This window comes from Vulpes vulpes, chromosome 4 (genome assembly GCF_048418805.1).
Source record: "Vulpes vulpes isolate BD-2025 chromosome 4, VulVul3, whole genome shotgun sequence".
NCBI lineage: Eukaryota > Metazoa > Chordata > Mammalia > Carnivora > Canidae > Vulpes > Vulpes vulpes.
Genome location: NC_132783.1, coordinates 146,846,830 through 146,872,325, shown reverse-complemented (window position 1 = coordinate 146,872,325; position 25,496 = coordinate 146,846,830). Strand labels below are relative to the sequence as shown.

General features: G+C 58.2%; 2 protein-coding genes and 1 long non-coding RNA gene across 7 annotated transcripts in view; 1 reads left to right on the top strand and 2 right to left on the bottom strand.

Moving 5' to 3' along the window:
* Positions 1-664: 664 nt before the first annotated feature.
* Positions 665-3,773, bottom strand: LOC140598700 (protein arginine N-methyltransferase 2-like). 2 transcript variants are annotated; one of them, XR_012001324.1, is made up of 3 exons: positions 3,154-3,773; positions 1,700-1,871; positions 665-1,240 (listed from the first exon to the last, which is right to left on the bottom strand). XR_012001324.1 is itself a non-coding variant. In XM_072757227.1 (3 exons), the coding sequence occupies exons 1-3, from the start codon at positions 2,154-2,156 to the stop codon at positions 1,208-1,210; spliced, it is 303 nt and encodes a 100-aa protein (XP_072613328.1). In that variant the 5' UTR covers positions 2,157-3,292; the 3' UTR covers positions 1,059-1,207. The 2 variants fall into 2 exon arrangements, 1 of the variants encoding a protein (XP_072613328.1); XM_072757227.1 differs by having other exon boundaries at positions 1,059-1,240; positions 2,059-3,292.
* Positions 3,774-9,444: 5,671 nt separating this feature from the next.
* Positions 9,445-16,167, top strand: LOC112925067 (uncharacterized). The gene is made up of 3 exons (XR_003236013.2): positions 9,445-9,737; positions 10,174-10,262; positions 14,218-16,167. It is a non-coding gene; the product is annotated as an uncharacterized lncRNA (long non-coding RNA).
* Positions 16,168-16,584: 417 nt separating this feature from the next.
* Positions 16,585-25,496, bottom strand: part of ANKH (ANKH inorganic pyrophosphate transport regulator) — a 113,309-nt gene continuing 104,397 nt past the window's right edge. For 2 of the 4 annotated variants that reach the window (XM_072757223.1, XM_072757225.1), the window contains exons 9-12: positions 21,519-21,648; positions 18,936-19,059; positions 18,369-18,468; positions 16,585-16,901 (exon numbers count right to left, since the gene is read on the bottom strand). In XM_072757223.1, coding sequence (XP_072613324.1) covers positions 16,788-16,901; positions 18,369-18,468; positions 18,936-19,059; positions 21,519-21,648 — 468 coding nt within the window. In that variant the 3' untranslated portion in view covers positions 16,585-16,787. The remainder of the gene's footprint in view (positions 16,902-18,368; positions 18,469-18,935; positions 19,060-21,518; positions 21,649-25,496) is intronic. The other 2 variants (XM_072757224.1, XM_072757226.1) reach the window with 1 other exon arrangement.

The following is a 25,496-nucleotide window of genomic DNA, read 5'->3' as shown; positions in this document are numbered from 1 at the left end:
GCAACACGGGGTTGGGGCTCACAGGTGCCCATGAGCTGAGCGACGCCCACAGCGAGGGACAGGGCCTGGATGGCACCGGCCCGGCGGCTTCAACGGCCCGGGGGCTGGACGTCCCCCAGCCTGGCGGCCTCCCCCCTGGGACCTGGAGCCCGGCCCAGCCTTCTGCGGGGCTCTCCCCTGGAAGGGCGCGAGTCCATCCCGGGGGCCCCCCTTGAGGCCTAAGCACCTCCCAAACACCTGCTCCTAACGGCCCCCCGCCGGGAGCCTCAGCCCAGGAGTGTGGGCGGCACAAGCTTCGGGCTCCAGAAGCGGCCTGTGTGCCCCACCGGCCCCAGGAAGCTGCGAGTCACCGGGGGCACCACCCTTGGAGGCACTGCGTGCCGGGCACTTGGGGCGGCTGCTCGCGGCTGACCGTCTCGGTCGAGTGCTTGTTCCAGGAGATGCGCACCTGCACGCCCGTCACTCACGCGGTGGGGACATACCGTTCATTCTGCAATGTAAAGTCAACTAAAAGTCAAAGCAGTACACACCAAAAGACGTAGACCTGGACCTACAGGCAGGGACGTTCCTTCACACCAGGGGAGAAAGGCTACAAAGCAGCACACGCGGTAGGACCCCGCGCTTGCCGACACAGCACACGCACACGGAAACACGCCAACACTCATTTCTTTAAAAATATTTATTGAGTATGTGCTCTGCGCCAACACATAATTTACGTGGAAGACATCTCTACGACTGTACTATCCATGCAGAGTCCCGTCACATGCGTCGCCGCCTCCAGGCCCTGCACGGCTTCGGGGCGCCCACCTCCACACGACAGGGAGGGGCCCGGGCAGCAAGGACACCATGACACATGATGCGTGAACAGCCACTTTCACAGGAGTACAAGGTGATGCGCGTGCGCCCTGCGAGTTGAGATCTAGACCTAGCTTAGGGACACGGTGCCACCGACTCAGCCACGAGCCAGACTGTGGACACCTGGGGACACAGCCTACTTCTAGAGCACAGACACGGGCAGTGACAGGGGTGAGGTGTCCCTGCGGAGCCCCACGCGGCGCCTGTGGAGGCCCGAGGAAGGGAGCGCGCACACACGGGTGTCCCGCCGCCGGGCAGGGGAGCTCGCGGGCCACAGGAACGCGGGCTCACATCCAAGCGCGTCTCCGCCCGGGCTCGTTCCTGCAGCACCTGCTTCCCACAACTTCGACCGTCATCTCCAGATGGGAAAGACCTTCTCTCCCACCTGGAAACAGACCAAGCAAATCAGTCATAATAAACCGCTTGAGTGTGACTCACACGCAGCACCTCCTGATGACGACTCAGGATCGCACCCAAGAGCTTCAGGCAGAGAAGTTTCTTAATGACCAACATTAAGACTTTGACATAAAATTAGCACAAAGCAGGTAGGAGACCAGAGGAGAACCGTCGCGTCCCCTCTGCCGTCCTGCACCAGGTGTGGGAACAGCGGCCCGGCCCGCTCTCCACCGGGGCCTCCTGGACACGGGAAGGGTGGCCCTGGCTGGGCCCCTGCCCTCAGACTCACCTTCCTGCCCCCGTTTCCTGTTCTACCAATAACAGCACCAACTGCCCGCGAGGAGGATGAGAAAGCAGCGCAGGCGCGCGAGGCTGAGGCCGTGGCACTGCGACCGCCACGCCCGTCTCCCAGCACCAGCGCCCACCCGCCCTGCGGCACGAGCCTTACTTTCTGCGATGTGGGGTCTTGTGTGGAAGTGACGGACCAGCTGAGCGCCACGGACATGTGCCTCCTCCACACAGGGTTTCTCTGCAGCACAACCGAGCCTGTGACCACATCTCCCGAGAGCACGGACACGGGCTCGTCCATCATAAACAGCACCTGCCTCCAGTGGGTGGTTCTGCAAGACACGGGGCACGCGTCACCTCTGTGGGGGGGACCCCCAGGCTCCCCCGCGGGGCAGACACACCAGGCCCACGGCGAGGCCTCTGTGGGCGCCAGGGACTGGGCCACAGCCCAGCGAGCACGCGGCTCTAGGCGCTCCCAGGCCCCCGCACCCTGGCATGGGGCGTCTACTGCGTCCCTACCCAGTCCCTAGGCTGCCAACGCCGAGTTCTAGTTTCCGCAGCGCAGGAAGGTCACTGCCCCGGGAGTCGGGCTGGAGGGGGTGTGGCAAGTGCGACATCTGGGACAAACGGTCACGTTCCACGCTCTCCGGGTTCTGCAGGCCCTGAGGACACGGCTCCACGGCCTCGGGGTCATGCTCAGCCCTCACGTCCCTCTGGCCCCAGCCGCCGTGAGGGCCCCTGTCCCCGCGTCTCAGAGCGCTGCTCGGGCTCGGCACCTGCCTGCCCCACCCCACCGTGTGCAGGCCCACGACCCCAGGGGCCTGAGTTCCCGCCCTCGACTGGTGACAGCTCGCATCTGTGTGCTGGGACTGCGAAGGGCGGCCAGAGGCCTGGCCCCGACACCTCCACGGACGCTCTGGCCAACAGCCTGGCTCCTGTGGTGCGGACGGACGCGAGGCCCCGAGGACTCCCACTGCGGCCAGTGTTGACCCGAGCAGCGCGGCTGCCCGCCCCGGCCCGGGCACCTACTGTGCAGGCCCATGGAGGCCCCAGGAAGGCAGCGCTGCCGGGCTGCTGGGTCCAGCTCCGAGGCAGACTGCAGCGCCCGGCTCACCCGAGCAGCGAGCAGCGTCAAGATGCTACTGCACAGAAGTGTCCCGGGGGCGGCTGGGGGCTCCGTCCGGGGAGCGTCTGCCTTGGCTCAGGGATGACCCCGGGGCCTGGGATCGAGTTCCGCATTGGGCTCCCTGCTCAGCGGGGCGTCTGCCTCTCCCTCCCCCACCCTCTGCTCATGTGCTCTCTCGCCCACTCTCTCCCTCAAATAAAATCTTTAAAAAAAAATTGTCTCAAGAAACACTGACCTTCTTCAAGAAAGTCTTGGGGAGTTAAAAGCCCCTAAAATTCCATGGGTTGTGCTTGTATTAGACCATGGGAAGCTGAAGCAGTGTCCAGGGCCACTGAGGCAGGCAAAGTGAGCTCCGCCCGTTCATGCAGGGGTCAGAGGGCAGGCAGGGCAGCCCAGGGCAGGGGCGGGTGGGGCACGGTCCCGGTCCCCCGCCCACCGCCCGCACACGCCGCTACTTCCCCGACGGCCTCACGGCAGGGGACCTGCACCTGCTCCTCCCAGGCCTGTGCTCAGCACCAGCTGCGGCTCGTCCTCCTGCAGGCTCTGGAACCAGACACTGAACCAGGCGGTGAATCCATGCAGCGCGCCGGCCTTCCTGATCTCAAAGTGCAGCTCGCCGCTCGTGGTCTGCTCAGGCAACGATAAGGAAGGGACGCGGCTGCCGTGAGTGCGTGACAGCAGGCGGGAGGGCTCCGGGCAGGAACTAGCAGCTGTCCCCCGCCAGCCCCGCTCAGATGCCGCTGCACTGCCGGGCCCACGTCTAGTCCAATAACTGTGGATGCAACTTGCTAGTGTAGCCAAACACAGCAAACCTGCTCCTCGGGAAAGAACCACTAAAGCTGGCAGCACAAATTCACATGCGGCAGATAATCAGAAAAGGTTTCAAGCAACGTGGGCCTCACTTGCCTCATTTTCTGGCCCCATATTTGAGTGGAATCCTATTTCTTCTCAATTCTTGGCATAAAGAACCGGGCCTCTCTATACTGCGAAACTAAGTGCAGAGCCAACGGCTTAGCTCCCGGCTGAGCTCCAGGGGGTTCCAGGGACCCGCTCCCAAGCTCTGCACCTCCGAGCACACCCTGAAAATGAGCCGCTCCTGAATGCACACGCGCCACCTCGTGGCAACAGGGGGAATGTAAGAGTAAGAATTAAGAATTTTGTCATCCACGGCAGCACAACTTAGAAAAAAAATTTTTAACTTGAAATCCTTGAAGAAACTAGATATAATTTATTAGAATCTCAAGATGCTGAAAATATTAAACATAAATATAAAAATGACTGATGATGTTAAAGAGGTCCATGAAAAAATAATGTAAAAATACAAAATCAGAGCATAAAAAAGACAAGACTCGGAAAATCAAAGGCAACGTTCCTCAATCTGTTTATTCGCACAGAGTCTGGCACGTGCGCCGCCCACTTAGCCTCCGGAGCTCTCACCCTCAGGTCAGCGATCTGCACGGTTCTCGTGTCCAGCTGTAGGATGGTGCACGGTTCAGACAGACAGTCTTCTGGCTTCAAAATGTGGTTGTACTTGGGCTTCGAAAAAAACTCCTTAATCGCTAAAGATCTAGGGAAAAAGTCAAAGGAGTTGCTCAGAGGCGTGAACCAACAGCTCAGGTTGTGACTCACACACTCGCTTTGTCTCCAGCGTGAGCAGGAATTCCACGCCACCGTGTGCGGCACGAGGGCCCCAAGGCAGGGCCGGGGTCCCTGGGGCGGCCCGCTGAGCGTGCGCCGTGTGCGAGGACACCTACGCCCTGCTCGTGGGGCCTGAACACACCAACACCCTTCCCACGCAGGCTGCCCGGCCCACCCCACCGCCGTGGCTCCGGTCACCGCGGCCCCCTCCCAACACGTGGACAGGAGGTCCGTGGGAGCCGAGCGCCGGGTCACCACGTAGACGCTTGGTCGTCTCACGGCACAAGCAGGGTGAGGACGGTGAGATGTGCACACACGGCCCTGTCTAGGTGGCTCCGTAAGAAATGCTCTGAAGCGGCAGGACTGCGGGCCACGGGCCCGATCGGGGCAGCCCCCGCCCTGCGCCGGAGGTCCTGCCCGTCACCTGCACTGCCGAGCGCTCCTGAGAGGCCAGCGGAGAGCTGACATTAAGGTGAGCTTCTGCTCGGGGTCCACGACAGCCAGTTCCATTGCGTCTCAAGGCTAATGTGGGACCAGAGCTGCCACCCACCTGGGAGGAGCAAACTGAGGGTTTCACTCCAGGAACGCTCGTTCCCCAGCCTTCAGGAGGTCGCAAGGAATATGCACCTGCACAACCACTGAGGAGAGGTTGTGCCAACTCACCCCGGTGACAGGTTCATGGTCAGCCACAGGCCAGGAGAAGTGTCTGGCCTCTGCCCCCACCCCACCGAGGTTGGCCCTAGCTGCTCACCGCCTCAGCTGCGAGGTCTGGCATGTGAAAGCTTCCCCCCAGAATGGCCGGTTCCCACACTGAAGCCCACGGCCTCGCCGCTGCCCAGGCCCCTCTGTCTGCTGGGCTGAGAGGTCCGACTTTCCTCATAGAGGGGGCCGGTGCAGAGCTGTGACTCTTTATCATGTGAGCGTCACCAATTGGCCATGGGCTTTTTTTTAAAATATTTTATTTATTTATTCATGAGAGACACAGAGAGAGTCAGAGACACAGGCAGAGGGAGAAGCAGGCTCCGTGCAGGAAGCCTGACGTGGGACTCGATCCCGGGACCCCAGGGTCACGCCCTGGGCCGAAGGTGGGCACTAAAGCGCTGAGCCCCGCAGGGATGCCCCGTCCATGGGCTTTTAAGGGTTTCATTTCTGAGCCTCTCCCTCGGCCTTCTCCTCTCCTGTGTGAATCCCTGATCCCACGTCGCAGCGTCCACCGGGCCCCAGGATGGAAACTGTTCCCTGTAAATCCTACATCCCGAGCACTATGAAGGCTACTGAGGAGATGCCCACAAGAGAGAAATCAAGCAAGTCATGCGGCTCGGGAGGCTTGGCCGTCCAGTGAGTTGAAAGCTTGACCGAACATGAGAAACTTGAAAAGGAGGGTTTTCTTTCAGGGAATCCTTCCTCAATAGGCTGAACTCTGTGCGTTGCTGGTATTTCCTCCACCTGGAGGGCAGCTGAGCAGAAGGCTGCTCAGCAGGGGAAAGGTCACGGGTGAAGACCTCACGTTTGTTTTTCAAGGACACGTATTTCAGGGCACCCGGCTATGGCTCCGTGGGTCAGAGGAGCCTGTGCCTCCACACGCGATGGGTGCACCGCGCCTCCCAAGGGCCAGCACCACGTCAGATGGGTGTAGAGATGACCTGGACAAGCTAGACAGGCATAGGGCCAGCCCCGGGGACGCTATGGGGTCACGGGGACTGTCCCAGGAGTGGGGTGGCTGGGTCCTCCAGGAAGAGCGTGTGCAGCTCGCAAAGTACCGCTCCTCTCTGGGACCTTCCTGGAGATGGTCCCTGGGAGCCGGCGGGGCAGCACCCTGAAGGGAGTGAGCAAGGCCATGAAGGAGGTCGACTCCAAAGATGCTGGAAAGGACGGCGTCCCCGGGCACCACCTTGACCTCCACCCTCTCAGCGTCTGGGGTCCCCACCCCGAGGATGACCTTGACGTCAGTCCTAGGAATGGGGAAAGGAGCAGACGAGTTTGCTTCAGGTGGCACAGCCCTCCTGAGCAAACAAAGACCCGAGGAGTGGCAAGGCCTACATGCTTGTCTCTTGGGTTGAATGAGGAGAAGAGATTGTGGAGGAGGAGCGGGGGGGGGGGGGGGGGCTAAAAGAACATAAGGATTTTCTTTTTTTTTTCAATAACAAGATCTGTTTGTCCAGAATTCTCATTGTCATGCTCAACTTCCTGTCCTTGAAGATGAGAATGTCTAACTGTGCCAGCTCACGAGGAATACTGTACGCTATTAAGGCTTTAAAAACATCTTTCGAAAGCATATAGTTAACGCCACTGGATATTTTCAATCTTTGAGATCAGACGTAGTGCTGTAATAAGCATTCTGGTGGTGAATCGTTTCAGGCCTTTCTAGATTCAACATGTGTAAAGCTCTTAAAACATATTTCCAAACCACCCTCCAAAAATGTTGCAAGAATTTTCAGGCTCACCAGGACATACCTGAGCCGTAGGACTGATAGTAGGTATGATTTAACTTTTAACTTTGACGATTCAGCAAGAAAAATATTGGAACGAGAGGGAGACATAGTTTTTGGGTTTTGTTTTGTTTTTAGATTTGAGAGAGAGAGATCATGAGCAGGGGGAGGGTGGGGGAGAGGGAGACAGACGCCCTGCAGAGCAGGGAGCCCAACGGCGGCTCCGTCCAGGATCCCGGATCATGACCTGAGGCGAAGGCAGACACTTGGTGACTCAGCCACCCGGCGCCCCAGACGTCTAGGTATAATTGGCTCCGATCCTGGAAGCGGTAGACATTTTTCCTAGATATTGATCAGTCATCGGATTTCTTTCCTGCTTTGCCTGTTCACGTTCACCCATGACCTTAATCTCCCTGGTTGAGGCTGTGCGTGAGGCATGTTGCCGAAGTGTCCGCTGAAGAGGTGCCACGGGTCGGCATCTCCAGGGGACCAGGGGCCACCTCCTTAGGCCCCTGCTGGCCGAGCTCCACCATGGCTGTTGGTCTCTGCTGGTCGGTAGTTGGACATCGGTTTGCGTCCCTGTACTGAGACTGAACCTGCTTCTGTTTGTAGAAGCTGTTCACAGGCCATTTTCTGGGAGCTCTCGTCCTTTGGCCGTCTGTCTGTCTAACTAGACTGTCATCTGTGAGGGTACCTTTGGTTCACGTTTCTGTATTTCACAGAGATTTAGGGGGCACGTGGAGAAGGGGAGGCCGCAGAGGGGTGCCCACACATCCGTGCTGAGCTCTTCTGATGGCAAGTGACAACTGGCTTAGGTAATGTTAGTTCATGGAGGGCTTGACCAACTTCACCATCAAGAAGCGACTTGGAGGTAACACGGCCTCGGGGAGGCGGCCGCTGCGCAGGTGTCCTGGGTTAGCGTTCCAGGGAGGAAGGTGTGAATGCCGTCGCTTTCTCCAAGAGTGCTGCTCTGGGCGGCACGGTTCCAAACCCAGCTGCGAGGAGGAGCTGGCCCAGCCTTTCTGTCCCGGTCCCTCCCGACCGTCCCCGCCCAGCCCTCCCAGGTCCTCTCTAGCTGTCCCCAGCTCTCACACACCTCACATGCGTCTGCAACAGGTGAGCTGAATCCGTGCCTCCGTGGACCGGGTCACACAGTGATTTTGTCTTCCATTGTTCAAGAGGCAAGCACCAGGAGCACTTCCCCTGCCCTGGGGGGGCCTCACCTCTGGGCTCCATGACTTCGCTGAGCACCCTTGGATAATGAAGAAAGCTCATGGGGCACCCAGGTGGCTCAGTTGGCGGAGCGTCTGACTCTTGATTGCCGCTCAGGTCGTGATCTCAGGATTGGGAGATGGAGCCCTGTGTCGAGTCTGCTTAAGGTTCTCCCTCTCCTTCTCCCTCTGCCCTCCCCCCACTCCAGCTCTGTCTTGTACGTGTGCTCTCTCTAAAATAAGTAAATTTTAAAAAAGCTTACCATCATCTTATGCAGCCAAAGTGATTCCCGCTGAGAAGTTGGAAGCCCCCTTGGGTAAGTGGCAAAGCTATGAGCCATCGCTGACGGTCCCGGAGCTGGAGCAGGGAGCAGAGTCTCCTGAGGAGTCCTAGGGATGAAGGGGTCGAGGCACCCCCCCCAGTGCCCCCAATGCACACATGTGCACAGAACCCTCAGAAGGAGAAGGGCTCAGCTTTGCTCTGCAAAGAAATCATGCCTACAAATGATAAGTACTCTTTGTTCTTTTATGCCCTCTTGGTAGGTGAGGATGAAAGAGGGGACAGGTTCTGGAGTGGGCCAGGCATGAAGACAGCTGGAGCAGGAGGCTGAGCACCTTCAGGAGTCCCCACCCTGGGATGCTTCTTCTCACGGGGTGTCAGCATCCACCTTTCTGCTAGGGCCCTATTTACTATGTGTAGCCTAAGCTCAGCCTGGTTGCCACCCACGTAAGTGTGAGGTCCTCCTTGTGGCAACCCAATGCCTAGAGTGAGAGGAAGGGCCAGGTTGGAAAAGCAAGGAGGTAGTGTGGGGGGGTGGGTAGCCTGCCAGGAATGGTTGGGCATGTTGTGCACTGCAAAACTCCAGGAGGTGTCATTCACTTCACAGTCCAGGGGACACATGAGCCTGAAGGCTCCTGCAGCATCCTGTCCTAGGTGACCAGGAGCCCCTGAGCTAAGCCAGAGGGACTAAGGATGCAGAAGAGGGACAGACGTGAGAGTTACTGGAAGAGAGAGCTGCTCCTGACTTGATCCAGGGAGGGATGGGGCATGGAGGAAGCTTCTGGGTGGTGATACTGAACTCACCTGGCCGGAAGTCTGGAGGAGGCAGGGAGAGGGTGGTGAGAAAGGTGCAGGGAGGAAGATGCCTAAGGGCCTAGGCTCCTCTGGGACCCCTGTGAGAGGTTGGGGGGGACTGGTCTGGGCTGGGAAACTGCCCTGGGTGTCCCCTGTGTAACTGGAACTGGAGACAGGCCCAGATTACGTTGTCTGGGGGCATGCAGACCTGGATTCCCGACCTAGGTGGGAGCGGCCCGGGGAGTGGGGGCCAGGTTTACTCTTTTCCAAAGAAGGTGGAATCCAGCAGCTCTGACAATCACAGCTGTAGGGTGCGGGGGGTGGGGGGAGGTGGCTGGAAGCACAGCAGCAGTGGGGGGAAAGCAGAACAGCTGAGGTGGGGCGTGCCGCCGGCTGGGACACGGGAAACTGCTGCTGACCTGATGCAGGAGCCTGTGAGCATGTGTCCTCATGAGTCTGGGGCTGGGGGGCAGCGAGCTGGCCACAGAGGCCTTCCTGGGCTGCCGGCCTCTACAGCAAGGCAGCTTTCTGCAGAAATCAGAGGATACTAACTCGTTCATTCTGTTTTGGTCTCCGGACTCAAGGGTATTTGAACTGAAGACCAATCGGCCACGGTTCTGTGTGGTACAAGCTGTGGTAGTTCGCGTTTGCTGAAAGCAGGTGGGCAGGTGCGCTTGGAGAGTCGCCAGCCCTCAGAGCTAATCAGCAGCCAAGACGGGGTAAGAGTCACAGCTCCTGTGTTTTGAGTTTTGTGCTTTTGTTTTTCTTTTTGTGCAAAGCCAGTGTATTGACCTGTGAAATCAGCACAGTATTTATTGGCTTGCGTGGTCCAGATGAGCCTGGAGCTCATGGCGGGTGAATTGAAGAAACAAGCAAAGCGAACTCCCCACAACCCCCCCCCCCGACTCAAGTGTTGCTTTTAAGAGTGTTGAAAAGGATAATTTGGAAGAGAGTAGTTTTCTTCATGACATTAAGCTAAAAGCCCAGTAGATCATGTCTGTGGCTACATCCAAACTACCTGTCACAAGGGTAAACCTTTTGGAATTTTGCTCCAAACATGTGGGTGTGGGTGGTTTGGGATAATTTACAGACAGGCAAAGAGATTAGGGGCAGGTGCTTCAAAACCATGAACTGTCTCATGGTTTATTTTAACAGCCCCTGGATTAAAAGCTCTCAACTATCCTAATTGAAGAAGACAAGTATGAACACTAAAAGTCCTCTGCAATGTATGACATCGAGCGGAGGTAAGGAGAGGTGGGCAGGCCGCTGGGAATGGTTGCACGGGTTGTGCACTGCAATCCTAGGTGTCGTCATTTACATTTGTAGTCCAAGGGGACACATGAGCCTGGAGAAGGCTCCTGTAGCATCCGGCCCTAGGTGACCAGGAGCACCTGAGCTAAGCCAGTGGGACTAAAGAGGATGCAGAGGAGGGACAGACGTGAGAGTGTGACTGGAAGGACAACTGCTAGGGGCTAGTGGGACCCTGCTGGTGCAGGAGAGGAGTGTCATGGAGTAGGCTTTTGGGTGGACGATACTGTGACTCATCTGGTATGTCAGGAGAAAGCCCGGGAGGGGTGCAGACTTGCATCTTGCACAGTGCTGCTCCCCGTGGGGAAGCTGGAGGATGCCCGGGCCAGCGCCATGCCACATGCTGACTTTTGAGCCAGGCAGGAAGACGGGCCAAGCCCGAGTGCCACGGATGGCGAGAAAGGTCCCCGCCACCTTGGCTCTAAAGCATGGTGGGGTTAGAGGAAGTTCCAGGGAAGCAGGATAGAGGCGTGAGATCCGGGCTTTAACCCGAAGACAGGGAGCAGAGCGTGTGGGGGACGCGTAGCCTCAGCGCGCGTCCAGCCTGGGGCTCCTCCAGCCTCCTCAGTGCAGGTGCGTAACGGAGCCCTTCCTCTGCAGACCCTCCCACGGGGGTTCACAGTGAGCGCCGTGGCTCTGAGCTCAAGACACGGCGTTTCACACAGTGATCGAGAGGAACAGGAGTCCCTCGGGTGCGGGCAGGAGGGCGCTCGGGTCCTGGCCGTCTTGCTTGCCCACGCCCGGCTAGGTTGGGCGTCCCCCTTCGAGCAGGGCCGAGGAGGAGCGGAGCGCAGAGAAGTGCTGTCAATACGATGGGAAGGAGAAACTCCTTTTCACACGGAGTACAAGTTGAAGCGTTAGGTCCTATTTAAATAAGGGAGTGTAGAGAACTATCCCAGTGGTCAGAGGTTTTAGCTACCAAGGCAAAGGGAAGGTTTTAATGCCTCCTCTGTGTTTGACAGAAAAGAGAAATGTAGTTAGAGTCAGGAAACCACGTAATTTGGGGTGTATAAATAGAGCATACATGCTAGATAATAGAAATATAAATATTTTTATATTTTAATATAAAATAGTGTTAAATATATTTAACATAAGATAATATAGAAACTATTGTTTCTATATGTGAATATATAGAAGTAATAGAAAATCAAGAAACTAAGAGCAATCTCAAACGTATGCCAACTTGAAGCTTTACTTCAGGTAAAATTAGAGCGTGAAAACTACTTGACAACACGTGGAAATTGCAGCCCCACCAAACAACCAAAAATGGAGGCATATGTGACATCCTGCACCTTAATGATGCAAAGGTTACCTCTATTAGACATACACAGCACGTGTTGAAGTGCAATATGTATTTTATACTGACCTCCACAGTCCGTTCTAATCAAAGGCCGCACCAATGTTTGAATGTGATTCATTTCAATGAAACCCACAGTTTTAGGGGCGTCTGGGTGGCTCAGCGGCTGTCTCCCTTCAGCTCAGGTCGAGATCTGGGGTCCTGGAATCAAGTCCCACATCAGGCTCCCTGCATAAACCCACAGGTTTTTTTTTTTTTTTTTTTAAAGATGTTATTTATTTATTCGGAGAGACAGAGAGGGAGAGGCAGAGACCCAGGCCGAGGGAGAAGCAGGCTCCCTGCAGGGAACCCGATGTGGGACTCGATCCCAGGACCCCGGGGTCACACCCTGAGCCGAAGGCAGACGCTCAGCCACTGAGCGCCCCAGGGATCCCCAAACCCACAGTTTTGACATGAAACCGAAAGGCTGGTACACTGACAAGCACGCACACGTGGAATGACTCCCAGTAGACTTCATTTTGTTAAAAAGGATCCCGGATTGCTGCTAATGTTCACGTCTAAGGGGAAGACTGCGGTGATTCCGTCTTTCCACTTGCAGGATCCTGAAGCGTGTTCTAGATCCGGGACTGTACACAGGGTGCCGGCCCTGGAGGGGCCTCGGCGGTAGCGGCCGAAGCCTCTCGCTGCGCAGGTGACGAGCGTGAGGCGGGGACACTGTGAGACATGTGGGCCGTTGTGCGCCACACCCGCGGCGGCTAAGCTCTCCTAAACCAGGAGCACAGGCCGGGCCGCGGCCCGCGGTCCCGGGGGAGGCTCGGTCAGGATTTCTGGAGCTCCACGGCCAGCTCCGCGGGCATTCCGGCTTTGGGTGTCTGTGCTCTCAAAGCCTCACGAAGCAAACCAAGCGGATCAAGGCTGCAGGGAGCGTGTTTGTGGACGGGGCCCCCGGGGACTGCTCTGTGGTGACCGGCCCTCCCTACGGCCGGGACGGGTGCTGGCACGTACCCTACTCCTTTGTTCCACCGGGCTGGTCGGGACTTCACCTTTACGGCAGGTTCCTCCAAGCTGTGGGGAACCTGTGGGGGCGTTCACAGCCCCACGCTTCGGGGAACCAGAGTCCACTGGCCACAGTGGGGCCCGACTCCAAAGGCACCGCCTCTCGTCCCCGGCACAGGGCTGGGGAGCGGCTGCCGCTGGACCTCCCGGTGCCCCCCGACCTCCACAGGCCACTAACTTCCCCGAGGCCAGGCCGGCCAGCCTGGCTCTAGCGTTCTTTAACCTACGGAATCCACGTACACTTGCGGACACAAAAAGCACTCCTAGGTCTCGTGTGTTTCCGTGTGCACGCCCGGCTGCGCTAAGTCTTGTTGGCCAAGTGCACTCACGTTCCATGACCTCACTTAGAGGCACCGGGTAAGACCCGTGTGTAGCAGCCTCCCGGCTATAAAAGCCCGTGACTTGTGCAGACTTTAGGACCCTGGTTGATGCTCCATGAAGCAGAGGGAAAAAATCTTTCTGAGTCACCTGGACTTGGCCAACACCCTGCCAGCTGGAGGCCGAGCTCTGGTGTCCTGCTTAGAGGAGAGAGTCCACTCAGAGCATCTCCTCTCCACTGCTTTTCCCTGCTGAGATCAGAGAGTAAGCTACACACACACCTCTTCTGACCTCTGAGTGAGGTTTGGGTTATTTTCATTACATAATAACATTTATCTCACTTTGAACATTAGCGTAGTTAATTTTAGATGTTTTGCCCTTAAAAGGGCAGGCAACAGGGCCTCTTTGTACGTTTGTCTTCAGATTGCCTCTACATCCTGTCTGATGTGTGGTTAGATCAGCTGATGAATCATGTGATGTTTTGCTGCTTCAGATGACAGAAATAGAGACTCAAAATAACCAGAGAAGCATCTCGAATGTTTACTAAACACGTTGCTCAGAAAGCATGCTTTTCTATGATTCGCGGGCTTTTTATGACAGACCTGGGTGAGGGTGGCTGTCTAAGGGAGGCGGGGGCCAGTGGGTTTCAGGGAATTGGCTGCAGGTGGGACACAGTTGTCCCCACCTTCCGAAGCCCTGCCCATCGCAAGCTGGGTGACCCCAAGGAGGGGCGGGACTTAGAACATGAAAGGCCCCTTGTACTGGGCTGTGCCTCACTTTGAAACCTTCATCCTCTGTTTAGGGGTCAGCTCACTTGCAAAACAGGAGGCCAGAAGCCGTGGCTGGTTGGAACATGACAGCATGTGCTGTCCTGGGCACTGGCCTCTTAGAGACTGGCTGAGGTAGAAAGATTTTTTAAATACTTCTCAAGGTCTTGTAATTTAATTGCAAGATTATAAATACTATTTCTCTTGCAACCACAACCTCTTGGGCTCTCCCACTTCAGTCTGAATAAAGGAAAAAAAAATACAGCTGGTCAGAGAACTACTGAGTCTTTAAATTGTTTTGTTTCTAGAAACTAAGAACACCAGAAACAAACAAACAAAAAACCCTTACTCTCCTCCTCCTCCTTTCCTGTAAGAAAACACCCCAAATTGGGAACAATGAGGGTAGGGAGCTGTTGAGTTGTATTTTTAAAAAATTTACTTCTTAACTCTAAGCTATCATTGAAGAACTTCCGTCGTATTTGGGAGATGTAATGACTATCCCAACCCTGAGAGAGAACCAGAAAAGGCTGCTTGTGAGGACCACGGAGCCGGACCCCGGTTGGGAAGTGCCATGGGGTCTGGAGAACTTTCAGCCTGATGGAGCTGGGCTTCGGTGGAGCCCCTCCCTCCCCGGGCGTCCCTCCTCCTGGGCCCCTGCCCTCCGCACCTCCCAGAAGTCATTTATCGGTTGGACTCTAAGAGTTTTTGAGAACGTGCGTTTGCTACCCTACCGAAGCCTTCCTTGGCCCCACCTGGTACCGCCTAAGCGGCCCTGAAAGCTGCTCTTTCTAAGGGTATCAACCATCCGTGGCCATTTCCAAAGCCAAGCCACCTGCCAGGGCTGACACAGGAAACAAAACGCAGAACGAGACGACTTCTGGAAGAAGACAGACCCAACAGAGGCAGCTCGAGGCCATGCCCGGCTGCCGCCCGACGTACACCAACGGCCTTCCAGAGTCCCAGAGAGGCCAACGTCCAAACCTCACAGCACGCCCTGAGCCTCACGACCAACAGGTCCAACCCTCTCCCGACTTCCCTGGAGCAAGCCTCGCCTGGTTCCTTCTGCTCACGTCTTGGGCATCTGATGCCTGGTGCCACCACGCTCCAAGTGGAACAGAGCAGACGGCACCTGCACGTTTAGAACGACCTGGCGCATGACCCTCAAAAAAGCAGAGAGGCCACAGAAGCAGCTGCTCCGGCCTGGGAACACCCTCAGGGTGGAAAGCCTGCTTTGAGCTGCCCCCAAGGCAGTCCTCCGCCCTCTAAAGTCACGCTGGGCTTGTCATGGTCCTTGACCCTCTCGTAGGCAGCACGCCCTTCTCATCCTGTCTGTCAGCTGAGCGACTTGCAGTTAAGAAGAAACCTGCGAGGGAAATCTTTGGTGGGGAATGTGAAAGGGGTGTCGCTCCCACCCCTGAAAGTGGGTTAGGGCGGATGCAGACAGGCCACGGTTAAGCCCAAGTGAAGGAAGCGCGGGGGGTCGACGTGCTTCCGGGTGGAAGGTTTCGGACACGACCTCTACAATGTCTGTCATCATCGTGTCTGGGTGTGGGTGGCTTCCCGTGTCCCCTGAGATGGCAGCCACATATTCACCGCCCGTGATGTTCACCCCGGACGGGTCCCTGAGGCCCATGCTCTAGTTGCATCATGAGGCGTCTCTAGCTGCTCTCTCCCCGACTTTACAGAGAGAGGAAGTGGCTTTCACAATTTGATCTCTGAGCTCCAGCCCCGCAAGCATGAGATAGTCACACACGTTAAAAAATACTGTTTAATTTTCTAGTCATGTACTTTTAAAAAGCTGATACAATTAGACGTTTTTCCCCCCGTCTTGTCAGATCTGCCCCTGCACCGCCTGCGAGCTCCGCGTCTTAGTTTCCAGCACTCGTGATACGGAGGAAGTCTCTCCGAGGAAGCCGAGAAGTCTGTCCCCACGGTGGGCACACCCAAGGTCACTTGTCCGGAGATGTGGACACGGCCCTGTGATGTTCGTGACCGGCTTTATGCGCTCACGTTGTTTTGTTTTGCTTTTTAACGAGGAACAATATGGTTACACGTACTGAGAACAATGAACACACAAGGCTTGTCTGTTTTCTTTCCTTCTTTGGCCCTGCCAGGGTATGTTTGCATTCCCACTGCTGTCTAGGCCGGCTGGCCCCATTCCTACCCTTACCCATCACGAAAAATAGTTGTGTTGTCGCGTACGGATCCTTACATTTATATACAAACGACAGACTCCAAAACTGCTGTAAGTAACATACAATGTTCATTGATACAACACGTCTCAACTGCAGGTCTGGGGAGCACACAAGCCATCAACCGTATTGTATTAGAGACATTTTATTGAAAATGCGAAAATAGGAAATGTATTATAGCCTAAAATAAATTACATAACATATACAGTATATATTTATATCTTTAAAATATTTTTGTGTTTAGGTTCTTTCCGTCTAGGAATTTTGACTAAATCAAGAATTTAGTGAACTGTGTCCATAATTTTTGTAAAGAAAAAAACCCGCTTTCCAAAACTTAGAAAAATAGACTGCACTACGTGGATTTCAAATGTGTCACCCGGGGTGTCCCCGCGACCCTGCCGTGTCGCCGACAAAGTGTGTCGCCGCGGGGGCCTGGGCTGGGGCGGGCGAGGCCCGGCGCCTCCTTCCCTTAGGACTAAGCGGGGCTCGGGCCCTCCCGGGGACCCCCGCCCGACCCCAGCACCCCGGGGCTCTGCAGCCCGCCCCGCGGGGCGTCCGTGCGTCCGTCCGTGAGTCCGTGCGTCCGTCCGGGCGTCCGTCCGCGTTCGCGCGGGGGGGGGGGGGGCGGGGGCGCTGCGGGGGGCGCGGTCCCGGGGGCACGGGGGGGGGGGGGGGTCCTCGGAGGGACGCGCGGGGCGGGGCGGGGGGGGGCGCGGCCGCCGTCCTTGGGCCCGAGCGAGCGCAGATTGTCGGGGGCGGGGTCGGGCCGGGGCGGGTGGGGGGGGGCGGGGGGCACGTGGCCGCGCTGCCCCCGCCCGCGCCCGCGGCCCCTCAGTCGTTGTCCCCCCGCATCTCCACCACGTCCGCGCCCTCCTCCGCCGGCGGGATGTCCGTCATGGCCGAGTCCTCGCCCTCCGCCGCCGGCTCGCTCTCCATCTTCTTCTTCTAGACCCAAGAGGGCTCCTGAGTGGGGCCGGCCCGGAGCAGGGAGGGGCCGGCGCCCGGGGGGGGGGGGGGGGGCGGACCTGGCGGCCGCTGCGGGCCGCATCCCGCATCCCCCCCGCAGCTGCAGGGCGCAGGCTCCCCGCGGCCCCCGCCCCGCCCCCTCCCCCGCAGCCCCTCCCCCTCCCTCCCCCCCCGCAGCCCCTCCCCCCCCGCAGCCCCTCCCCCTCCCCCCGCAGCCCCTCCCCTCCCCCCTCCGCAGCCCTCCCCCTCCCCCCCGCAGCCCCTCCCCCTCCCTCCCCCCCGCAGCCCCTCCCCCCTCCCTCCCCCCTCCCGCCACCCGCCTCCCCTCCAGGCCGCCCCGGTCTCCCCCTGCTCCCCGCCTGCCCGTCCTGGCCTTGTAGGACTCGGCACCCCCCCCCCCCCCCCCCCGCCCCTCCACTCCTTGGCGTCAGCTACAAGGACTCGGTCCTCACCTCCTGCCATGCCCGGCCCCTGCCCCAGCCATCCGCCTTCTCTCCCCTCTCATCCGCCCCAGTGAACCTTTCCGTAATTATAAACACTTCTGGGCCCCGCCCCTCTTTCCTTTAATCCCACATGCAAGCAAAACCCCGACCTTGGTTGGGTCCAAGCATCTTCCAAGTTCAGCCCTTGCCCCTGCTGCCGGGCTGGGGGACCACACAGGTGAGCCCGGGCACCCATCCTCGGCCCCTCCCGTCTCCACCCCCACCCAGTCCGTCCTGCTCCCTAGTTGTGGTCTTAGGACTAAACCCCTGAACAGGCAGGCGACCCTGCAGGATAACTGAGCTTCGTGCTCAGGGTGCAGAGTGCCCAGTGTGTAGGTGGGTGCGGCGCGAGGTGGGCAGCTGGGAAGACTTCCTGGAGGGGCCTGGGGCCGGAGGCTGAGGACAGGAGGCGCTCTGCCGAGGGGAGAGGGCATCCTGACCCCCCACATTTTCTGGATTGGTCCCTCCTCAGCAGTAAAGTCTGAGCAGATAAGGACTCAGAGGACGGATGCCTTCAACGGGGAGCACGCTTTGAGCACATCCTGGCATCGTTAAATCATTATTCAGTGTCTATAACTTGAGGTTGCCACAAGGCAGTACCAGGCCACAGGGCTGTGTCCTTGGCCGGCCATGGCCCCCGGGCCATACAGCTGCCCCTGAAGGCCAGGCGGGACTAGGCCGCGGGGCTGCATCCTTGGCCATCGCTCCCAGGCCATACTACTCCACAGATTAGTGCAACACCAGGTCCCCTTATTACTGCCCTGACCTGGGGCCCAGGTGCTCTGGCCTAGAGGGTCCCTGGGGTTCCCATGAGCAGGGTGCACCCGGCTGCAGTGGGGCATGAACGAGAGGCGCCACCGCCTCGGCCGCCTCCCCCGGGGCCCTTGGGGAGCCACTCAGGTCCCCCGCTCCCCGGGGTGGCATCCCCGCCTGGGCAGGTATGCAGGTCTGGGGCCAGGCTCACCTGTTTCCGATAGACATAGCATGCAGCTATGGCGACCATGGTGGACTCTCCCACGAAGCCTGCCAGGAGGGAGCCCACGCCCAGGGTGGCCCCGTGCACGCTGTGGAGGAGAACACAAGGGCCGCGTGTGTCAGCCACACCGAGGCACAGACGGGCAGAGATGCAGGCAGGGCGCAGGCGGGGAGGGAGCTTGCAGGAGAGCCCTGGTGAGGCCTGGGGGGGACAGGAGCCCCCACCTGGCGGGACCTGGGGCTGCGGGGTGAGCCGCCCCCACTGCCCTCCCAGGGCTGTGCCTGGGCCCCCGCCCTCCCCGCCCTCCACTCGGGGCAGAGGTGGGCTCTGAGGGCGGGGTCACCCCCCTTGCTCCCTGGTGTTTGGCCCTTCCCGCCCTGCCGCCCGCAGCAGGTGCTCGGTGAACGGTGAGCAGGCCTGACCCTGAAAGTACCCTTCTAGAATGCTGCTGAGCAGAGAAAGGAGGGCTCAGTCTGCACTTCTAACTGTAGACACACTTGGGGGACGTACTTCAGTGGCAGAAGGACCCACAGCCCCAAGCCCCCGACAGCATACCCCAGGTAGGGCAGGACCACGAGGCTGGTGATGAGGACGATGATCCGCAGCACGGAGCTGGGGGCCAGGACGAAGGTCTTCTTCAGGGTCATCAGCCACCCGGTGAGATGGGCCCTCACGGTGACTGAGGGACACAAAGGACTCATCAGCGACACCCTGCATCTCCTGGTCCTCGGCCTCTCCCCCTGCCTCACCAGCACACCCGAGGCCGTGGGGTGCTGGGTGAGGACACAGGCCTGGCTGCTGCTGCCCTGGGCTGGCCGCCGCACCTCCTGCCAGGCTTCCTGACCCTGCTTCTGGGCCCCGGGTAGCCCCGGCCCGACCTGGGCTCCCGCCTCATTGCAGCCCTCAGCATCCAGACAGAGGCCTGCTGGCAGCTGCCGCTCTCCACTGTCACTGCCCCCATCCGTCTTCGCTGGGCCTGCCGGCCCCTGGGACGCTCCCCCAGCCCTGCCTCATGCTCTGATGTCTCTCCTCTAGAAGAGAAAACACTGAACAGTGACAACTTGCCGGCCATCCGGTTTGACTGCGGGTGAGGAGGGAAGCTGGACCAGAGGCCCCATCTTCTGGAGGGTGGGGGAGCGGGGAGAGGGAAGGCAGGGGCACCCTGGCCATCTCCTCTTCCCCTTCCCTCAAGTGCCCTCCCCGTCTTGGTCTGCAGTGCCCTCCTGCACTGTCCCCCATCCATGCTAGCGAAGTGCAGGGTTGGGGCGCCCGGCCTGGGCACAGAGGGCTGTCGGGACGGGCAGCGTGGGAAGCACAGGCCCCAGCGGGAGGACGTTTAAGTTTGGTCTGAAACTGCAAGGGGCAGTTGGAGGCTGTGGCCTGGTCCTCTGTCCAGGGTGGGCAGCGCCAGGCAGACCTTGGAGGGGTGGAAGTGTTCACTCGTGTCCAGGGTACGTTTGGAGGGAGACTGTCCTGTGTTCCTCATCTAATGGGCTGCCCTGCCTGCCCCAGGTGGAGGCCTTGGGCCTGGCTGAGGCTGAGGGTAGGGCGCACACTGCAATGCTCGTCGGCTTGGCCTCAACCCGAGGTTGTAAAGGCAACAGGGGCCTGACGGCTGGCTGGAAGCCCTCGTCATGACACAGAAGTGAGTTGAGAGATTAAAAACCAGTCCAGGGGCGCCTGGGCGGCTCAGGGCACGATCCCAGGACCCCCACATCGGGCTCCCTGCTCAGCGGGGACTCTGCTTCTTCTCCCTCCCCCAATCACGTTCTCTCTCTCAAATAAATAGAATCCTTAAAAAAAAAGAAGAAAAAGAAAGAAACCCAACCCAAACCAAAGGAAGAAACCAGTCCAGTTGCAGCTGGAGTTGTCCGGGGCCGGGTTGGGTCTGGGAAGGAGCAGCACGTGTCAATCTCCAGGGGATGCAGCCTCCTCTAGGGGTCACCTTCCACGGCCTGGCTCCCGCAGGGACCCCCTGGCAAGGACCAGACTCCACCCCACGGCCACGCCCTCCCACTCCTCCCACAACCTGAGAGGCCCCGGCCCCAGGAAGGCGTCTAAGAGCAGGGGTGCTTGTGGTCCAGCTCAAGGATGGCACCACAGGTCCGGGCCTCCTCCAAGGCTACTTCTCAACTTGGGCTTTGTCAATCCTGCCTTCCCGGTGGAATGATTTAGTGGATTATTTGGGCAATAGAAAGATTCTATTTTCAAGTAATCTCTACACCCACCATGGGACTCGAACTCACAAGCCCGAGATCAAGAGTGGCATGCCCTTCCGTCCGAGCCAGCCAGGCGCCCCGGGCAGTAAATTTCTGAATAAGTAATGATACCCACTTGGTACGGAATTTAAAAGGTGAGGAAGGGAATACAGTCCCCGCCCAGGCCCTCGTCCCGCTTCCAGAGGCAGCCACGGCTGCCAGTTGGGCGAGTTACTTCCAGGAACAGCGGGAGTGACACGCGCTTACCTGAGCATCACACACGTGTACAAACGCGTGTGATGCACCTGTTGCGGGAAGGGCAGCTCCTGCTGACCCCCGTCCCGCAGCCTGCGCTTCCCGTTAATAAAGCACCGGGTCACCGCCGGGCGGTAAGCCTCCGCCTACCCGATCAGGTTGGGAATTTTCAGATGGGCTTATTTTTGGCTACGGAGGTTTTCCTCTCTGGCCATTGGCCGCCTGGCCTCGGCCCTGCGCCCGGGGTCTTCACTCCAGCTGCTTTTGTACATCTGCAGGGTTTACCAGCCTGCCTGCCTTCTATTTTTTACGTTACTTTTTAAATACCGTGTCATAAAGCCGACTTTGGAGCATAGAGCTCGAAGAATCTTAAGCCCTGCACTGCTGTGTGTGGCCTGGCCTCCACCAGGGCACGGGCAGCCCCGCGGCCCCCAGAACCCCTCACGTTGTCCCCCCGGTGTGCTTCCTTTCTCCCGTGTCTGCAGCCTCAGTCCTTGAAGACACAGCGTGGCTGCTGTCCCATTTGCTTCTGGAACTCGCCACCCACTGGGTAACGGGGGCACCTCTTCAATCCACCATGAGATTTTATGGTTCTGGGGGGACATGATCGCAAACCGTCCTAAGGACAGAAGACCGAGTCGGGCCTGAGGGTGGCAACACCTTCTCTTCCCTTCTCTGTCTTTACCTGGAACCGGGAAGAAGGAGAAGATGCGCAGGGGAACCACACACAGTTCTGCAAAGGCGAAGTCCACTCCAATGATGTCTATTAGGATTTTCTCGGAAACGTCGGGAGTCCAGAACATCACGAAGCAGAGCTGGGGGCAGAAGGGACAGTCAGGACGCCAGGCAGGTGTCTGGAGACGCCCCCGGGGGGCCAGGGAGGAGGCGAGCCTGCCCACCAGTCCTCACAGTGCCCCCGTCCTGCTCCGTCCTCGCCTCTGGGCCTGCGCCGGGGACCCTCCTGCAGAGGGGGGCGCACGAGCGGGCCGTGGGCTGGCGGGGCCCAGTGAGCTCTCACGGAGGGTCCTACAGGCCGTGAGCAGCTGTGAGCGCAGGCGACCACGCTCCGTCCTGGGAGTTTTACGGCTTGAACCAAAGAGTGAGCAATGGCCGGGAAGCACCTGCAGTGATGAGCAGGCGCAGGGGCCCGCTGCACGTGCGCCCCTCCCGGAACCAGCAACAATGATGCTGAAATTAGCGGCTGTTCGGGGCTTGTCGAGGCCTAGTTACGGGAGCAAGGGAAGTGCCGCGCGCTGCGCACTGCCGGGCAGCAGATGGGCAAGGAGCAGCTGACGCAGCGGATCGTGTTTACCTGACGGGTGGCGGCGGGCAGCGAGCTGCTCCAGCCCTTCCCTCCCCGACCCCGGCAGGAAGTGTGGCCACAGGCCCTTCTGGACGTGGGGCGAGGGCAGGGCCGACAGCAGGCTGGTGGGAAGTGCAGACAGCAAGCAACCTGTGCGCAGCTGCTGACCGTGGCTCCTGGACGGGCGGCCCTGGAACTTCACCTCTGGACAATGTAAGAGGGGCGGCGAGGGCACCAGAAGCCGGGCATGCAGGGAAGGGAGGAGGGCAGGGAGGAGGGAAGGCCCTGTCGTCTTCCTCTGTGCGTCTTCCTCTGTGCGGCTCCCGGGGTTCCCAGGCCGGAGGCTCCTGGTGAGCACCACCCCCTGCGCCTGACCAGCCACCACCAGTCGGCTCCTGATGCCCGCCCATTAAGATGAGGACGAGCAGGTCAGCCTTTGAGGAAGGCCTCTGAGCTGAAGAGGCTAAAACAAAGGGGAAAAACTGGGAGGAAACAGACACAAAGCGGAGAAGCAGAGACGGACCGGCGTGCGCACACGGGGTGGGGGGGACCCACTGACGCTCTCGGAGCGATAGAAGATCCTGCATCCAGGAAACAAGGACCAAATGGAAATGTTATTTTAAAAAGGCATTCAAAGAACAAGAAAGCACTTCTGAAAATTAAGATTAAATCAGAAATAAAAAGTGCACAGAATGACAGCAAGATAAAGTTGAAGAAATCTACGACAATGAGGGAGCAGGACAGCAACACGGGAAGCACATGCGAATGGGCTTAAAAAATAAAGGAGCAATCTAGAGGCCCCACATTCGAATAATGCGAGTTCCAGAAAGAGAGAACAGTGAAAACCTGAAAGCTGAAAGGCGCGGCCTTAAGACCACCCTGGGCTCCCTCAGGCGGACGGAGCGGAGCGGAGGAAGGAGGAGGAGGACCCTGAGCGGGCGCCCACGGGGCTGGGGGCAGAGAGCCGGGCCTGGGAGCTCCCTGCTGCGGGCAGAGACTCGGAGCAGGTCAGGAGCAGAGACGCCCATCCTAGGGCCAGAGCAAACCGTCCATCTCACGTGTTGGAAGGAGGACGTCTTCAGACGCTCAAGGCCTCAGAGGATTTCCTGCCTACACACACCTTTCAAGAAGCCTCCGCGCTACCTCTGCCAGAGCAAGGGAGTCACAGACGAAGAAAAAGATACAGGATGGATCTCAAGGAAAAGTCCTGAGGGGAAGGGTCTCTGGGGTGGGGTCAGCACAGGTCCCATGAGCACCGGGAAGGCCCCTGGGTCGGCGGGTTTGCACTGGTGCTGCCGGCATTTCTTCAATGAAGGGCAAGTACACAGAAAGCCAAGAAAAATTATAAGCAGGACAAAGATGAAGTCCACGAAGACCTATAATTTTTTCAAGAAAAGAGCCTGGGGGTTCAGGTTGTGACCTGGGGTCCCGGGATCGAGTCCCGCATGGGGCTCCCTGCATGGAGCCTGCTTCTCCCTCTGCCTGTGTCTCTGCCTCTCTCTGCGTCTCTCATGAATGAATAAATATAATCTTTAAAAAAAAAGAGAGAAAAGAAAAGAAGGGAATCAGAGCTCGGCCGTCAGAGGTTGCCCTAGTCGGAATCCATGGAGAGAGCTGCGGGGGGCGGGGGGTCTGGGAGTTCGGGAGTGGGGGGGGGGGGGCGCACAGGCTAGGGGAAGGGCTGTTGGCCACAATCCTCGGCTTTGTGCGTGTGTAGCTGCTCAACAAACTCCGAATTAAAAAACGTAATACAACTTTGGAAGAGAATGCTCAACACCTGCCAATTCCATCAAATATTTCTTTCTTTCCTTCCTTTCTTTCTATATTAGTTATTTCAGAGCGACAAGGAGCAGTGGGGAGGGGCAGAGGGAAAGAGAGAGGGAGAAGCACAGTCCCGCTGCACAGGAAGCCTGACGGGGGCTGATCCCAGGACCCCCAGGACCCCCAGGACCCCGGGATCATGGCCGGAGCCGAAGGCAGACGCTTCACCGACTGAGCCCCCAGGGGCTCCTTTCTCTCCTTTTCTTAAGGTACAAGTGATTCTTCTTTAAAATGAAAGTGAATAAGTTACAGTATGAATCACAATCATGTAAAAACAGAACGCTGAAATTTTAGAATAGAACATCCTCTAGGCTCTGGGTAAATTAAGTTTCATGGAATTAGGCTGGTCCCATTAACTATGTTGCGCTGAAATATTTTCTCAGCTGTCTCAGAAGATCTATTATAAATACGTTTCCCCTTATAAAGGTAATGGAGCTTTTATTCTATCATACATTCTTCAGCATCTGGAAAGAATATTCCGTTGCTTTTCAAAAATGACGGATGTACAATCATTTAACCCTCCTGCCTGATGCCAGCAGTCACACCCCATTTTTGACGTGAAGGGAAAATGCTTCCTTAGATGTAGCAACCCAGAGTGCAGAGCTTTATCACCGGCGGCCTGGACACGCGGCCCCGTCATCTTTCCCATCGCGGAGCTGCCAGCCTGAAATGGGGAGGTTCCCGCCCACGGCTGGGGGAGGGTCGGGGCAGGGCGGCAACTCCACGTAATTATAACTTCAGGAGGACAGCGAGCGCGAGACTGGGAGGGACACAATGCACTTCCCTGATGAACAGATGGATCATCTCTCCTCCCAAATATTTTCCATCGCAGTCAAGCTGTAGAGGTGAAGATAAGCGAGCATCGCCCCAAGTCTGGACCTGCTCTGTGTCCTAGGACCTGTGGGGGGACGCCATCCTGGGTTTTCCTGGCTGGTGGGACATACCCAGGGCATGTTCTCCTAAGACCCGGAGACGCCCTGGTACGCCGTCTTTATTCTATAGCCAGCAGTTATCTGAAGGCGGGATCACGCCGCACGCTGCGATCCCTGAGATCTGGAAGTCACTGTAAAGTAGCCTTGACGTTTCAACAGGCCAAGGACAAAGGAGGGTGTAACTGCATGAGACAGGACGGGGCAGGCAAGCATCGTGGCCAGGCCAGGCAACTCCTCCCTCTCGCTTCTCCATGTGGATAATGTTCACCTGGGAGCCTTTTACCGCCTTGGACCAGACTCTCCGTAAACCTTTGAAGGGGGGAGTCCAATCTGAGGACGCAGCAGCAGTGAGCACGCCCACGTGACACGAGACGTTTACACGGATGTTAACCTGGATGGGTGGCCACCGTCCCGGTCCCCTGCAAACAAGACGCTGTGATCTGGCGGGTCTCTCACAGGGCCCCCAGGAGGGTGGCTTGATACTCCATTCCTAAAGTTCCACAGTATTTCACTGGGACCCACTGAGCCTCGGCTCTCCGTCTGTGCCACGTGCACCTTCGACGTCCCTGCCAAGCTGCATGCACCGAGGTGCCTCTTCGGAGCTTTC